This window comes from Melopsittacus undulatus, chromosome 1, assembly GCF_012275295.1.
Source record: "Melopsittacus undulatus isolate bMelUnd1 chromosome 1, bMelUnd1.mat.Z, whole genome shotgun sequence".
NCBI lineage: Eukaryota > Metazoa > Chordata > Aves > Psittaciformes > Psittaculidae > Melopsittacus > Melopsittacus undulatus.
Window position 1 is genome coordinate 71,892,308 of NC_047527.1, and position 11,261 is coordinate 71,903,568.

At 39.2% G+C, this 11,261-nt stretch overlaps 1 protein-coding gene across 1 annotated transcript; it reads right to left on the reverse strand.

Annotated features, from left to right (window-relative positions):
* Positions 1 to 77: 77 nt before the first annotated feature.
* Positions 78 to 9,446, reverse strand: C1H7orf57 (chromosome 1 C7orf57 homolog). Its single transcript, XM_005153567.3, has 6 exons — positions 9,263 to 9,446; positions 8,409 to 8,517; positions 8,122 to 8,284; positions 3,343 to 3,443; positions 2,279 to 2,415; positions 78 to 142 (listed from the first exon to the last, which is right to left on the reverse strand). The coding sequence occupies exons 1-6, from the start codon at positions 9,444 to 9,446 to the stop codon at positions 78 to 80; spliced, it is 759 nt and encodes a 252-aa protein (XP_005153624.3).
* Positions 9,447 to 11,261: the final 1,815 nt, after the last annotated feature.

Consider the following 11,261-nt stretch of genomic DNA (forward strand, 5'->3'; position numbering starts at 1 on the left):
TATATTGAAATTGCATCCACTTTCTAATGAGCTTTATAATAAATATTCAATTATTCATAGGATTTTAAGGATACATCCTAACTCAGCAGTGACTTTGACTCATTGCTTGTAGGTGCTGATTCAGACTCTGATGGCTCTGCATCTGCAATACAAAAAAAATAAAGTTCTTTGGATATCTTCAACTGTAACAATAAAAAGGTCAACTAAAATTTTCAGTTTCTCTCTCACATCAGAATGCATAAAAATTCCAATACTTTTACATTTTAGCTAATAAGATAGAGAAGCTACCTACAAGGTTTGCACATACGATGTAAATCTGTAACCCAGCATACATGGGTTACAGATTTACATACCGAAGGGGATATATCTCCTGTCTGATGTCCTGAACTTATCCTGTGCAAGACACAACCGAGAAAGCTCCATCTCAAAAGGGAGCTGCAAGGTGCTCATGCTGCTAATTGCTTTGGATGCAGACAAAATTACCTAAGTGGGAAAATACAAGCACTACCTTCAGTGCGTACCTGAAAGAATGAAAAGGTCAAAAACTGAATCAAAGCACGTATCTGAATTAAATCACACTCTTAAGAACATTTAAAAAACAAAAATCTCCTTTTACATTGAGATACAGAGTCTTTCGCAATCTGAATATAGCTATGATCGACAAAGGAGGGCAATAAAAGCAAAGCAGGAGGTATTATCTAAGAATTTGTAAAAGAAAAGCATTTAAAAATAAGATATATAGATACATCTTATTTTTGAAGATACCTCAAACTATGCAGCATACTGGGTTTGCAGCAGTCTTTACAGTATACCCATCATTTTGGTCTTTATGCATAGGTGGTATAACCAAACCAATATGATTACTCCGAAAAAACCTTCAGCTTCCTTCAAATTCAAATGTCCCATTAGAGGCACATTTCACATTAAAGAAATCAACTATCACTAAATGAATGAATTTGAGGTTACAAAAACCAAAACTCCTTTCATGTTACAGTAATGCAAAAGAAGAATGTCAGTGCACAAGAAAGTTCAACAGAATCTGAAAACAAAAGAATAATGAAGATTTTCTTTCATGCTAAGGAAGAGCCTTTTTAGGCTCCACAGCTGAACCGTTAAGTCATTGCAACTGCTAAGGCAGCATCTCTGTATGACGAGTTTGGATACTTAACCTGAGAAGCCACTCTTCAAAGTCATGCACCCTCTTTCAGATCCAGACTGAGATCTGCTTTCATCCCTTACTTTTATATCAGTTTTATCTCTGAATAATAACACACAACTTCTAGTTTTGTTTGCCTGATTTCTTCTGATACTCACCTGGAAGAAAAGGCTCAGCACCCACATACACCCACACCCACACACAAACAATTACTGTAGCTGTATTGATAGAAGGAAGACACGATGAATTCAAGCAGTGCTAAGGTGTCACGTAAAGTAAATTAACTGTCCTCTAAGACTTTCACACATTGATATACCAAGATCAAAGGAGACATGGCAATCCCCCCTGTATACAAAAGCGTTCAGTGATACAAATAAAACAATAAATAAAATTCTGTGAACTTGTAACCTCTGTGCTCAATCGCATTTTAAAAGGTTGCTACAGGAAACTGACATACCCTCTATGGTTACCAAGCTATTGTAAAAAGCCTGAGCAAAAGGGCTTTGACATAAGGAAGGTGAATTTTCCACCCTTTAACCCTTCTTCCTAAGTGTTTTCAAATTACGTCTTTCATAACTATTGCAATGGTGCATGACAAAGAAAGGCCTGAAATCACAGGTAAACATCAAATAACATTTTTTTTTCTCTCTAATAAAACTGTTGCAATGCCACCGTCTTTACAACGCACATACATCTATTTTGACAAAGTCTTATGAATAGTGCTCTATTTCCTAAGCATGAGTATCGATGACATTTGCCAAAGCAGTTTTCAGAAAAATATTAGTGGCCAAAGACAATTCACAACAAATATTTTATTTTGCTTAAATTTAGGCAGAAGGACAGCTGTGCCTTTGTAACATTTCACAAAAACACAGAAGTGCCTGGATTAGAACCGAGTATACTTCTGCAGTTATAAAGATGGGGAAAAAATGCATTAAATCCCTGCCTTCACTGACTACAAACAGAAACACTCTTTTCTTTAGCTGCTCATAGGGAATTGTAAACGAAGCAGAGTAATTTGGTTAAGTCTCGCCGTATCTAAAGACAAATGATTCAGGCTGCCCTCTGCTGTTCCCTTGAGATCCCAACTGACTTGAAAGAAACAGCTTTCAAAAATGTTACCTTTGGACTGATAACTATTTTCTGATGTTTCTTTAATGTTTCTGTTCCTTCCGGTATACTGCTGAAGCCAGTCAGTCCCATAACCATTGCTAATTAATTTGCTAAAGTTTACTGCTTCATTTTTTCTCTGAGCAGATCTGTAGATCCAGATATATTAAGGAAAACAATAGCATAAGTAAACAATCATGGGGATTAGGGGGTAAAATTTTATTTTGCACAGAAAGGGAATTAGCCTTATAATTTATTTCTAAATAACTAAACATATATTCCACATGTAATAATCTAAGAATTGAAGACTATTGGAATTTTATATGTGTAACAGTTACACAGCTCTGGTCTTAAGAGGAAAAAAGTGAAAAATGAAAATCAAGCAAGAACGTGTAAGCAAAAAAGGCTGATGATATTCTGAGCTGCACAAAGGTGCAATTTTGTTACAGATTTGCTCATTAAGCAGTTTACTAATTTATTCTGCATCATTAATATATTCCTAAACCATACTCGGATTACTGATGACTGCGCAATAAATTTTTAAGACAAAGTACACAGAAACAATTCAGTTTAGCACACAGCTGATGATACATCACAACATGGGTGATACAATGATTTGTTTAAAAGACTTATCCTCCATGTTCATTGCAGTATTTTTGCTGTGACTGATCTTATATAGGCTACACTTTGTGTTTTCTTAAAATAGCAGTTCCACTTGTGTCTTTGTAACCTATGTTTTCAGAACTAATAATATACATTATTATTTGAATCTGTACACTGGCATTGAGGACAAAACCAAGACAATTTAGAATACAATAAAAGCGTGCTACATGAAGACATGCAACTCTATGCTTAGCTTTCGCTAAAGCAAAGTTAAACTGAATAGCTTTCCTGTATGACTTAAAGTGCTATTATTAAAACAGTTTTACAAACAACTAAAATACCACAGATAATAGCAAGTTTAGTACCAGTAAAGGATCCATAAAGCCCATACACATAGCCACTAATCTGCACTTTCACAAATAGTAATATTACTTGCATAGGAGTTTAATAAATTTCATAAGCATACTACTTACATGGGTGGGAAGGAAAGTTTATTTTTCCCACTAAATTCCTTGCTCATAGAAACATCTGGCACTCTGCTTGGATATTTAGGCTTTATAGCTGGGAGCTTTACCTGTGTTAGAGAAATCTTAACTTAATAAAAGGAGCTATGATAAAAATAACCAAGAAGTTTGTATGATACTATAACCTTCAAAAGTGAAGAATATATTAAAGGCCCCAAGTCTTGTCAGACTTCATTATCTTATCTATATTATTTCCATAAGTAAGAGTAGAGGACCATAAAGAAATAGCAAAAGATAAAGCAGAACCTTAGTCAGTCATTCTAGATGAGATCAGCTGTTTGTTCAATATGTCAATAAAGCAAAATGTGCTCTCCACAAGCTGTTCCCCTCACAGTACACCTCTACTCTAAGTTAAGCTTCCAATTCAAACTTACCTATTGCAGCCTCTTATCTTGGCTCATTTCTCTGTCTGCTGTGTATGAAAACATCCCAGTCAGATTAGTTATTACTTGCAAGTTATTTTTAAAAAATCAGGACAGAGAAACTGGAAGTGAAGTGTATTGCTCTGTAGATTGAAAAGTACATTAAGGATAAATATACTTTCCTCCTATGTGGATACCTACTGTGATACAGTTAACAGAGCAAAAAACTATGAACAGAATGCAAAAATTAGATGCACCACCATCAGACACTACAAAACAACTCCCATGATAACATCCATGAGAAGATTCCAAAGTAGATGTAAACACACCACAGACTGCTCAAGGAGCCTGTGCACGTTTAAAAAGAAAGAGCAAAGAAAAGTATAATGATATTTGAATACATCTAATCAGTGAGATAGTTAACAAGCCACTAAAAGAAGCAGACCTGGATGTTCAGAGAGTACAAGTTTTATTATTTTCTGAAAGAAAGTGAAGCCTAAGACAGACAGTTCTACTGATTCTGAAACAGGACATCAATGCAAACCAATGTGTTAAGTCAGTGCTGAAATCCCTACAGAATTCAATGGAATCAGAGTTTCACCAGAAGAAAAAATTCAGAATCTGGTAAAGAATAAGTGGATGGGCTATTAGATTTCAGCCTGTGTTGAAGCTTAAAAAGACTAAAAAATTGGACCTTTGTCAAAGAAGAAGAGATGCTACTAGCAAGAGCATGCAGTGATGCTGAAAGCAGTGATGTTGGAGAAAGAGTTTGTTATCCAACCTAGAGATTAAAATATGCTTTAGTTATTCAGAATTGCATTTCAAACCCACCAACACTACTCTCTGCTGAAGCAGCATACTCGTGCTTTGAATTTCACAAATCGTATCCTATTGTGCAAAAAATGATAGTACTGTCTTCCATCTACCATTAAAATGCACCATTTCAGATCTGACATACCATGGAAGTTTCAGATCCAGCCCAGCTACTTAATAGTGTCAACTGACAAAAGCAATTTAGTAAGACAAGTAGAAATCACCAAACTCTAGTAAACTTTTGTCACATGTTGAAGGCATAATGGCACACAGGGCAATGTGGAAAAACTGACAGGCAAGATACAAATGGTAGATGGAAAGTTGAGACTCCTCTTAGCATTGAAGCGAAGCACTAGAAAAGGAAGTCTAATAATTAAAAAGTTAATTAAATGGCAGGAAGAGGGGGAAACCCTTGAGAGATTTTTGACTAGAGATAGACCAAGACTACACCTTCAAACTAAAGTGAAAGAAAAAAAGAAAGATTAAAAAAAGGCAATGAGAAAAGATTTGAAGGCTGCTACCAAGTCTGTCATATTGTTTAACCTGTTTTGTTTCTTTTCTTGGTATTAAATGAGATACCTAGCATAAACTGCAGGTATCAAAACATTCCCTACTGTTCAAATGAGCTGATGAGTAACAAAAGGAGCAAGGAAACGTATCAGAATTTGGCCTTGGAGGGCACCTGCAATCTGCCAGGTGCTGTTTGTTACTTTGCTTTGTTTACAAATTCATCATTAAAAGCAGACCTTTGTCCCACCATACCCCAACGATTATAGCTGGGGAGGCATTTTCACTTTGACAATCCTCTATTTTACAGCCAACAACTTACCCAGATAAAGCAAAATATGTAGGACATTTTTTGCATGCTCTCAGTTTAAAGTGATTTTTCTCTTTGTGAAGAGATAGCAAAAACATACCCTAAAAATTACTACCTACATTTATTATACATATACATTTATCAGTCTCAGATTCAACAAACATGAAATGTGGTAAGTATTGTGCCTGGCTAGTATACTAAGAACAATGGATACCTGCTCCCAACATGGAAAGCTAAAAGCCCCTGAATTAAGTCCTGGCTCCCCTGCAATCAAGGGAAAATTTGATTACCTTCCAAATCCTGACCTCAAACAAGTAATCCTTTTACTACAGCACATACACACGGATGTATGTATGCATATATATATATATATACACATATATACACACATTTCAGGCAAGTGACTAAAAGGGATTTCTTCAGAAATGAAGTAATAATCTTGCTGATGATGCAGGAAGACTGCCTAATGCTGATGCTAACCATTATACAACCCTGAAACAGATCTCTCACTCATACACATGGCTGCCTCTTTCTTAAGAGTCATAGCATTTTCAACCCAACCCAGCTGGTCCATATGCTGCATAACCAAAATACGCATACTTAGGTTCATAGACCATCATGTTGACATGAGCATAGAGGCTAAATCCTTCATGCACTAACACATCTTTGCAGCATTTTGCTGCAAAATTCCCAGAAGAATGAGAATTATCCCTGTGATTAAGGCATTAAGGAGGAACTAGAGGATCCATTCCAAGGCACAGAGAACCATGTAATGGTCCTCCTGATCTCCAGTCCTCTACACATTGACAATCATAATATGACGAACAGTGGAGATTCTAATACTTCAGAACAAAGTGGCATAAAGGCTTAATGTTCTAGCGAAAGGGCCCACCTGGGAAACAATGTTTTCCAAACAGAGTTGAAGAGGTACCCTTAGAAGTCAGAATGTTTTTGCACTCGTCCCTAAGGCAGCCCTAAGGGATTTATCTCCATGACTGCATCATGAGTGTCTTCTGAGCAACTGCTTAGTCAGACTGGACTGAAAAACATTTTCAGTATGTTCAGTCTCAATAGTTGAGGTAGCTTGCTGCTGCAATATAATCACACAGTTGAACTAATTGAATATTGCTTAGAAATTTGCTTGTGGTGCTTTGGAATATATCTCTTACACTTCAGCATGCAAGATGTACAGTGAGAAAAATAAAGTCAAGACCATTCAGCAGGTCTAGTTCCATTGTCTCACTTGAAGACTCTTCAGAAAGGTAGTCTGTAAGCACAGGACAGAAACCTCCTGTAAGAGGAGATAAAAAGAAGCAGCCGTGAAAGAAGCATCATGCAAAGCTTCAAGATATACAGGGCACTTTTCAGGGTACAAGAAAGGTACTATGAAGGACAACTATTCCAGAGATGGTAGTGTGGAGGTAAAGCTAAAGCTAGAGACACAGAATCTGCCTTGTCAGGCACCTAATCCTAAAGAAAAAGATTTTATAGACTTAGCACCTCAGACAAAACTCAACTTCAACTTCCAAAAGAGCAGTGTAGATTATCTTTCAGGGCCTCAGCAGACTTTGAAACTGAGATGAATATATAACATATTCACTTTATATTTGGTGCTAAATAAAACATACGGAAACTTTCATTCACACGACTGAATGAAACTGTGTCTCTAGCAAACTTCACACAAACAGAAATGGGCCTCAGTCTTACTTCACCAGTCACCATATAGACTTGCATTATTTACTGTTAGCAAAGTTTGACTTTTAGAGTACTGAAAACCCTAGTTCAAACTTTCAAGAGACCCCATGGAAAGCCAAGTTTCCATTTTCAGTCTTTGTATCTCTGAGAAAAAGATTCACCTACAAGCACCAGGCAAATTATAGTGTAAGCATACATTGCTTGTTTGCCTCTTTCCACAGATTAAGTAAACATTCCGTAACCTATTCAGTAATGAGGTGTTCCCATCTGCACATGTCATCATTCTGAATCTGCACTAGTTACTCATCTCAGTAAAGGCTAAGAATTTTTTTTCCTAAACCATCCAACTTCCTCCCCTCTGTTCAAGTACATCAAACACCTTTCCATGGATACTCCAAAGACCTACAGTAAATTAGGCAACCAAGATTACAGAGAATATCAATAAAACCATAAGGCTTCAACTTCTAAAACAGGCAAGGGTGTGGAAGATGAAAGAGGGAGGACAGAAGAGAGGCTTCCTGGACAAAATGTCAAGATGACTACAGAAAGGTTTGTTCTGGACATAGCTTGTGCTATACTTATTTTGTCTTGGATACATCTTCTGTTCAAAGACAGCTACTTCAGTACCTTTAGAGACTCTCTTGCATCTTAAACTAAACACTCCTTTTTTGGATCAGTCCTCTGTTCCTTTCTCCTTCTCACTTCTTCTTCCCCGAAAATTACTAAATAAGAATTCTCTTCACCAAAACTGAACTACAGGGGAAATAAAGCATAAGGAGACAGAAACTAACTACTGTCCTTCTTTCACACTTCAGTATATGCACTATATAATCTGACTGGAAACTGCATTTCTGTTTCTTATGCTATACCTAATGCACTTGAGAAACACAGCTTTCATCTCAGTTAACTGCAATATAAAGATTGTTTCTGGAACACAGAAGCTTGGGTGGACTACAGCTTCCCTTCTATAACAGGCCCAGCTACAAGTATCTTCACAAGCTCTACAAACCAAGAAAGTGACAGAGTGCCCCTCCACCATACCTTCTTTTTCTCTGCCTTTTCTTTGTTCTCAGCATCCCGCTGCCAAACAGTTTTCGTATCAAAATCAAAAGGGCCTCTTCTTATCTCATAATGATTACCACAATGTTCATCAGCCTTAAACTCTCTATGAATTATATAATCTGGTAGAGAGGAAACATAGTTCCTGCAGGCAAAGATTTAACACTTGTTTATTATACAAGGGATACACATCTTCTACTTCGGTACAACAGCATTTTAAACACTAACAAGTGAAGAACAGAAGTTATGTAAGGTCTCAGCAGACTTACCGTGGCTTATTGGTCGCTGGAGAATTGGAGCAGTGCAAGTACCAGTCAGGTGCAGCATATGCTGCTGGAGAGGACTTACTTGTCACAGCAGTGTAGTGCTTCAGTAGGTCTTGAGAGAAAAAGACAAAAGCTACTACTTTTCTGACTTTAATCTGGTTGCAAAAGCATTATCTTTTTTTTCAGGTTGCTGTTTTATCAGGAAAAAGTGCTTGATTTATTTAGTAAGGACCATTTGTTTCCCTTCATAAAATGGATATTCAGAACCCTGCAGCATTATGCTCCACTTGTGCTTTATCTTGCTCTAAATGCTTTGAAATGTTTCTACTGCTCTGTTAATTCTTATTTCTTGATTTGTCACCTTGCTCTGAGCATGCATGCTCAAGTTCCTCAAGCTTCCTTCTTAGATAAAGGAAAAAACAAAACCACAGATCACCTTCATACAAGAACGAATATGTACAGCACTGTAACAAACTGAATGTCATCACAAAAACAAAACAAAAAAACTTTATAAACCTCTATCAGTTCTCTGATGAAGCTTTGTTGTGACATCATTTTCACCACACTGCTACTTAAACAGCCCAAGCATAAATGGTAAAGACCTCACTGAAACACAGCTAAATTGTCATCCTCTACTTAGATCAGATACAGTGCAAGACTACACATTTTGACAAAAGGTACCTGTACACAACCGACTACAAGGATGGCTTGACAAGGTGACATCGCTCATTAACTTTTCTTTTAACTTCAAAATTCCAGAGGATTCTTCTGTAGTATCTACAGGCACTTCCTACCACCACACGCAAGCAAAGCCAAAGAAAACACAGGAAAACCAAATGAACAAGACAGACACTCACCAGGTTGGCCTCCTTGCTTTGCCAGCCTGACATAAGCTGAATCCATCTCTTTGATCCGCCTCCTGCGGCACCTGGACGGCATTTCATGTGGAGCATTTGCAAGGTCACCAAGACCTGGAATCTGGGATGTTGGAGGAAGTGGGCTCTTCGGGGTTACTGACTTCTCTGGCCCTGTTAGTGGCATGTGGTATTACTGCCCTGTGATAATGGAAAAGAAAATACTTATGGTAAAACCCTCTTCCAGGCAACTAACAAATCGAGCCCACCTGGAACTTGAGCAACATGCTGTGTTGTTCAGCTTGGAGACAGAAGACCAGGCTTGGTTATTCTGGGGAATATAGTAAACACATCATCTAGAGGATCAGATGCAACAAGGGAACTTCAGTTTCAGTTTTGAAACAACATTCAAGTTTCATACACTGTGTTCTAATACAGGGGATCATGCATCTTCATGAAGAAAATTATCTCCAAGAACACCAAGAATAGTAAGAGGCACGGACAGCAAGAAACACTTAAGCTTTTGTTTCCACTTCCTCCTCACACATTAACAAAAGCAAAGACAGTACTACCTGTCTGTTTGCAGGTCTTTATTTGCAAAACAAGCAAACTAAGTCCCTGCCTCCCCAAAAACATCGGAACACCACCCAACCTCTAGACACATTACTTTCTCTACTTCTAGTGAACAAAAAGAAAATGTAAACAAATCTTCATTAATCAGAAAAGGGAGTGGCAGACAAGGAAGAAAAAGATGGTCTAAGGAATTATGTCAAAGGACACTCGCCAAGTTACTCCAAGTGCATCAAATGCCATTTCATGGTTGTAAGTAAACTACCTTAAGGCAGGCAGCCTATTGAAAAGCTCTTAGATACACATAAATGTTAAGTATGCTGCAAATCATGTCCAAGAATGATACCTCAAAGCACTTACTCTTCCTTGTATCAGGAGCAAAAAACCGTAGACTATGTTTGCTGTCACTTCACTAACTGGTCCATGAGAAACTGCACAGCCCAAGCATCCCAAAGGCTCTCTCCTTTTGCAGTTTCCTGGGTTGCCACTCTCCTGAATCTCTCCTGCACATCGTGGTTTAAGATTATGAAATAAAATCAAAACTTCCCTAAAAGGGGATCAGGAACCCCAGTCAAACAGGCTGAGCAGTACTAGGCTTCACCTAGAGGGCAAAGTGTTTCAGAGTGCTTTTTGCCACCTGACATCTTCTGTAAGAGCCCTGCAGAAGGAGGAAATGCCTTCATGCAGCATGCAAGAGGACACTAGGTGGAATGACTATGGGATGGTGAACATACTTAGAGCTCAGCAAGTACTTGCCAAAAGTCAGGCAGGAACTGGCTGTCAAAGAAACCGCAACAATGGCACTCTCCTTTGCTGGCCTTTGCAGAGCTATGCAAAGGCCAGCAATTAGCTCCACATTCCCCAACAGGATCTTCTTAGTAACCATCCAAACAGCACGCTCTTCACCTGACACAGAAAAATACCTCCTTCTCTCCAACTTGGCTTCGGCAACAGTCTGAAGCCCTGGAGATAGCCTGGCACCCATGCACAGGCACCTCCAGCACAGGCACAGGGCCAGGCAGGGGACAAACGGCTTGGGCTCTGCGAGAATCCCCTTGGTTGGCTGCGCCGCACCGCGCCGTTAGCTTCAACGCTACAGTAACGGGCCCTCCGCAAAGCCACACCTCTCCTTGCCGCGGGGCACGGGGAGACCCTGGGGTAGAAAAGCCTGAGAAAGAAAGACCCAGCGAAACGGAAACAGCCACCGACAGCTCCTCCACTCGCCCACCGGGAATCCCGAGCTCCTCCGGAGGGAAAAGGCCTACGCGGAAGGCAGAGCGGCACTGACCCCGCTGACACCGGTCCCACCGCACCAGCCGCACGCAGCACCGCTCCGACCGGCTCCCACCCCGCACAACCGGAGCCTCGCTAGTGGAGAGGTGCGGCCTCACCTGCCCACCGGCTCCACCCGCGGGGCGCAGCTGCGAGCGGA

Bases quoted from the DNA above. Each gene is read 5' to 3' on its own strand.
- C1H7orf57 (XM_005153567.3), bottom strand. From the start codon at position 9,446: ATGCCACTAACAGGGCCAGAGAAGTCAGTAACCCCGAAGAGCCCACTT. The intron at 8,285-8,408 runs GTAAGTCTGCTG...CTTTGCCTGCAG, and splicing joins CCAGCGACCAATAAGCCACG to GAACTATGTTTCCTCTCTAC. The intron at 2,416-3,342 runs GTAAGTAGTATG...CTGGATCTACAG, and splicing joins AAACTTTCCTTCCCACCCAT to ATCTGCTCAGAGAAAAAATG.